We start from the raw sequence: 5,328 nt of genomic DNA on the forward strand, positions 1-5,328 counted from the left end.
TTAGCTTCTCCCACAATAAAGCAGTGGCAGCTACTGCCCAGAGGGAGCCAGGCCAACCTCAGGCCATGGAATCTAGTTGTTTGGAAAAACAGCCTATAGACTAAGGAACTGCTCCCAGCTTCTGTATAAGGACCCCAAAAGCTTCCCCTTACTTTTCAGCCATGTACAAGATGAATGTCCTTTTTAAATGGGGGCGGTGCGCTCACCCCTTCTTACAAGAACACAAGGATCACAACTAACTGCTGAATAACCACTGATAAAACAACACCAGAACATACCAAAAAAGATACCCTACCTCCAAAGATAAAGCAAAAGCCACAGTGAAAACGGCAGGAGAGGCATAATCACAGTAAAATCAAATCTCATACCCACCAGGAGGGCAACCCACAATCTGGAAAACAATTGTACCTCAGAAGTTCTCCCACTGGAATGAAAGTTTTGAACACCACATCAGGCTTCCCAGCCGGTTGCGGGGTGGGTGCAGTGTCTGTCAACAGGGAAGAGGAATCCCTAGAGAATCTGGCTTTGACATTCAGTGGGATTTGATTGCAGGACTTCCACAGGACTGGAGAAAACAGAAACTTCACTCTTGGAGGACACACATACAGTCTCAGGCACATCAGGATCTAAGGGGAAAAGGTAGTGACCACATAAGAGAATGGGCCAGTCCTACCTGCGAGTATTGGAGAGTCTCTTGCAGAGACAAGGGGTAGCTGTGGCTCACTGTGGGGACAGATACACTGGCAGCAGCAGTTCTGGAAAGTACTAATTGGCATGAACCCTCCAGGAGGCCACCATTTGCCCACAAAACAGCCTGAGGGCTCCAGTACTGCACTGCCTCAGGCCAAACCAATAGGAAGGGAACACAGCCCCACCCATCAGCAGACAGAGATTAAAGTTATGGAGCACAGCCCTGCCAACCAATACAGAGATTAAAGTTTTATGGAGCACAGCCCTGCCAACCAATGTGATAAGACATAGCCCTACCATCAGTCCACCCCACCTGGGAGCTTGCACAAACCTCTTTCGTAGCCTCATCCATCAGAGATCAGACAGCAGATGGAAGAACCTCAGTTTTGCAGTCTGCAGGAGGGAAACCACAATCACAGAAAGTAAGACAAAATGAAATGGCAGAGGAATACGTCCCAGATGAAGGAAAAAGATAAAACCCCAGAAAAACAACTAAATGAAGTAGAGTTAAGCAATCTTCCAGAAAAAGAATTCAGAATAATGATAGTGAAAAAGACTCAAGATCTCAGAAAAAGGACAGAGATAAGAATTGAGAACGTGTAAGAAATGTTTAACAAAGACCTAGAAGAATTAAAGAACAAACAAAGATGAACAATACAATAACTGAAATGAAAAATACACTAGAGGGAATTAATAGCAAAATAACTGAGGCAGAAGAACAGATAAGTAACCTGGAAGACAGCGTGGTAAATCACAGCCACAGAACAGAATAAAGGAAAAAGAATGGAAGAAACAGAGACAGTCTAAGAGACCTCTCGGGCAACATTAAACACACCAACATTTGCATTATAGGAATCCCAGAAAGAGAAGAGAGAGAGAGAGAAGAGACCTGGGAAATTATTTGAAGAAATAATGGCTGAAAACTTCCCTAACATGGGAAAGGAACAGTCAGCCAAGTCCAGGAAGTGCAGAAAGTCACAGGCAGGATAAACCCAAGGAGGAACATGCTGAGACATGTAGCAACCAAACAGAAAAAAAAAAAAATTATAGAAAAGAAAAAATTTAAAAGCAATAAGGGAAAAATTAACAAATAACATACAAGGGAACTCCCATAAGGTTATCATCAGGTTTTCCAGCAGAAATTTTGTAGGCCAGAAAGGACTGGCATGATATATTTAAAATGATGAAAGTGAAGAACCTACAACTAAGAATACTCCACCCAGCAAGGCCCTCATTCAGATTTGACAGGGAAATTCTATTTTTACAGCCAAACAAAGGCTAAGAGAATTCAGCACCACCAGACCAGCTTTGCAATAAATGCTAAAGAAACTTCTCAAGGTGGGAAAGAAACCAGCAACTTAAAATAACCTTGTACATATACAGACTGCTATATCAAACCATCATGGCAACAGCTAACCCCAAAACTACAAGAGATACACATACAAAAAGAAAAAAACAAACAAAACATTAAAGATGGTCATCAAACCACAAAAGAACGAAAGAGGAAAGGACTAAAAAAGACCTATAAAAAAACACAAAATAATTAAGAAAATGGCAATAGGAACATACGTATCAATAATTACCTTAAATGTAAATGGATTAAATGCATGAGACAAAAGACACAGACTGGCTGAACAGATACAAAAAAACACCCATATATATGCTGTCTACAAGAGACCAATTTCAGACCTAGGGACACATACTGATTAAAAGTGACGAGATGGAAGAAGGTATTCCATGCAAATGGAAATCAAAACAAAGGTGGAATAACAATATTCATTTCAGATAAAATAGACTTTAAAATAAGACTGTTACAGAAGACAAGTATGCTACATAATGATCAAGAGATCAATCCAAGAAGATAAAACAATTTTAAGTACCTATGAACCCAACACAAGAGTACCTCAATATATAAGGCAAATACTAACCACCATTAAGGGAGAAATTGACAGAAACACAATAATAGTGGGAGACTTTAGCGCACCACTTTCATCAATGGACATATCATCCAGACAGAAAAATCAATAAGGAAACATAGGCCTTCCTTAAATCAGATCAGATGGACTTGATATTTATAAAGCATTCCATCCAAAAGCAGCAGAAGACACATTCTTCTTGCGTATACATTGAACATTCTCCAGGACTGACCACATGTTGGGCCACAAAGTGAGCCTCAATAAATTTAAGAAAACTGAAATATCAATTCTCTTTTTTTTGACCACAACACTATGAGATTAGAAATAGAAGTAGATTACAAGACAAAAACTGTAAAAAACACAAACAGTGGAGTTTAGTGGAGGCTAAACAATATGCTACTGAACAACTAATAGGTCCCTGAAGAAATCATAGAGGAAATAAAAAAATGCCTAGAGACAAGCAAAAATGGAAGCACAATGACCCAAAATCTATGGGATGAATCTCCACATGTCACATGACATCACCAAAAACAAACTAAAAAAAAAACAGAAAACCAATCAAGCAAACAAAACCTATGGGATATAGCAAGAGCAGTTGAAAGAGGGAAGGTTATAGCAATGCAATCTTCAGAAAACAAGAAAAATCTCAAATAGATGAAAAAAAGAGAGAGAAATAACAAATAAACCTAAAGTTAGTAGAAGGAAGAAATCATGGATTGGAGCAGAAATAAAATGAAATAGAGATGAAGTAACAACAAAAAGATCAATGAAATAACAGCTAGTTCTTTGAAAAAATAAAATTTATAAACCTTTAGCCAGATTCATCAAGAAAAAAAGGAGAGAGCTTCAAACAATAAAATTTTGAAAAAAAGAGAAGTTACAACTGACTCTACAGGAATACAAAGGGTTATAAGAGACTAGGACAAGTAACTGTATGCCAATAAAATGGACAACCTGGAAGAAATTGACACAATTCTTAGAAAGGTATAGTCTCCCAAGACAGAACCAGGAAGAAACTGAAAATATGAACAGACCAATCACAAGCATTGAAATTGAAACCATGATGAAAAACTCTCAACAAACCAGGGCCCGACGGCTGTGAAGGCAAAGTCTATTAAACATTTAGAGAGTTATCACCTATCCTTCTACAACTGTTCCAAAAAATCGCAGAGGAAAGTAAACTCCTGAACTTGACTATGAGGCCACCATTACCCTTATGCTGTCCGAACCCACCATGGCCCGTGAGATGTAGAGGGGCGGGTGGAAGCCGGCGCGGCTGTTTCGCCCCGGTGCTCAGCGGAGATGGCCAGGGCGCGGCGCCGGCAGCCCAGGGTGTGGTGGGGACGACCGCTGGTTCCCGGGACCGCCGGCTGTCCGAGCCCCGCAGCCAGCCGGTGCTCGCCCGTGTGCAGGGTCAGGGAAGCGAGGCCGCAGTGGTGCGGGTGAGGAAGGAAGAGCGAGCGAGGGGAACACACAAGGAAGGGAAAGTGCGGCTGGCTGTGAGGCGCCCTCAGCTTCAGGTGCCACGCGGGTCTGGTCCGAAGATCAAGGCTGGTCAATTCTTTTCGGAAGGAAGAAGAATAATATTTATTCCTTGGTGTGGAGGGCGCTTGCACTCGGGGTCCAAAATTGAGGTGCATGGGAGTATACAGAATTCAAGCCGCCTCCCAGAACTGTATTGGTAGAGTTAAGGAAAAAGACAGCCAACCAAAGGTCATCTGAAATTGTGACTGGCTGCTAATCCCAGGACGAAATTATAGATCACTACTCAAGCATAAGGCCCCCACAGAGATGTTTCATTTAAAGGCTCGGGCTGAGTATGTTGTGGAATGGGCTGCAAAGGACCCAAATGGCTTCCTTACAACAGTTATTTTGGCTCTGACTCCACTGTTTCTAGCAAGTGCTGTGCCGCCTTGGAAATTGGCCAGGATGATTGAGGCCAGGGAAAAGGAGCAAAAGAAGAAGCAAAAACGTCAAGAAAATATTGCAAAAGCTAAACGACTGAAAAAGGATTGAAGGAATGTACAGGCTGTGTGTCCAGAGGAAAATTGTTCGGAAAATTATCCATCTTTGAAAGGACCCATTAAGGTTTCTTTTTGGATCTTATGATGGTATTACTAAATGAAGTAATATGAGTGCTTCTGAGTATATGGAGGAATCACATTAGTTTTCACCTGTACTGTAGCAACTTTTTGGCTTCTGTATAGAAGTCTGTTGACAGTTACTGTAATTGACATTTATTATGCTACAAGTTCTTATAACTGACTTTCATTTGCCTTTTTGCAGCTTTTGTATAAATACTAAAATGAAAACATCCTGTGGAGAAAAGTTGCTTTAGATTATGAACTCTATTCAAATAATGACTTCAAATGGGGTCCTGTTCTGGACAAAGGAGATTAAGAATGTAAAAATCAGAATTGTTCTGAGCAGAAAAGCGTGGTTTGGCTTAAAAGATATATGGTGTGTTACATCTCATCATTATTACTTATTTCTTGGAATAAAATCATTTCTGGTTTCCTCAAAGCAAAATATTATTCAATGAGTGCTTCTATTTTCTGTATTATTCTCATTTTTGCTTTTGAGATACTGGTAATTACCAGATACTCTGCCATTTTTAAAAAATCTAATTTTATAAAGAATTATCTTGTTATCTTGACTATGTAGAATACCACCTACTGGATATAATAATTTTTGTACTTATGAACATTGCCATATTCTTAGA

At 40.2% G+C, this 5,328-nt stretch overlaps 1 protein-coding gene and 1 long non-coding RNA gene across 2 annotated transcripts; one reads left to right on the top strand and one right to left on the bottom strand.

Annotated features, from left to right (window-relative positions):
• Positions 1-506: 506 nt before the first annotated feature.
• LOC108634898 lies at positions 507-3,953 on the bottom strand. Its single transcript, XR_001917718.1, has 3 exons — positions 3,840-3,953; positions 1,022-1,083; positions 507-626 (listed from the first exon to the last, which is right to left on the bottom strand). It is a non-coding gene; the product is annotated as an uncharacterized LOC108634898 (long non-coding RNA).
• A 298-nt stretch (positions 3,954-4,251) lies between these two features.
• Positions 4,252-4,673, top strand: LOC108634900 (small integral membrane protein 15-like). Its single transcript, XM_018045229.1, has one exon. It carries the CDS (start codon positions 4,398-4,400, stop codon positions 4,620-4,622), a length of 225 nt encoding a protein of 74 aa, XP_017900718.1. The 5' UTR covers positions 4,252-4,397; the 3' UTR covers positions 4,623-4,673.
• The last annotated feature ends 655 nt before the right edge of the window (positions 4,674-5,328 follow it).

This window comes from Capra hircus, unplaced genomic scaffold (genome assembly GCF_001704415.2).
Source record: "Capra hircus breed San Clemente unplaced genomic scaffold, ASM170441v1, whole genome shotgun sequence".
NCBI lineage: Eukaryota > Metazoa > Chordata > Mammalia > Artiodactyla > Bovidae > Capra > Capra hircus.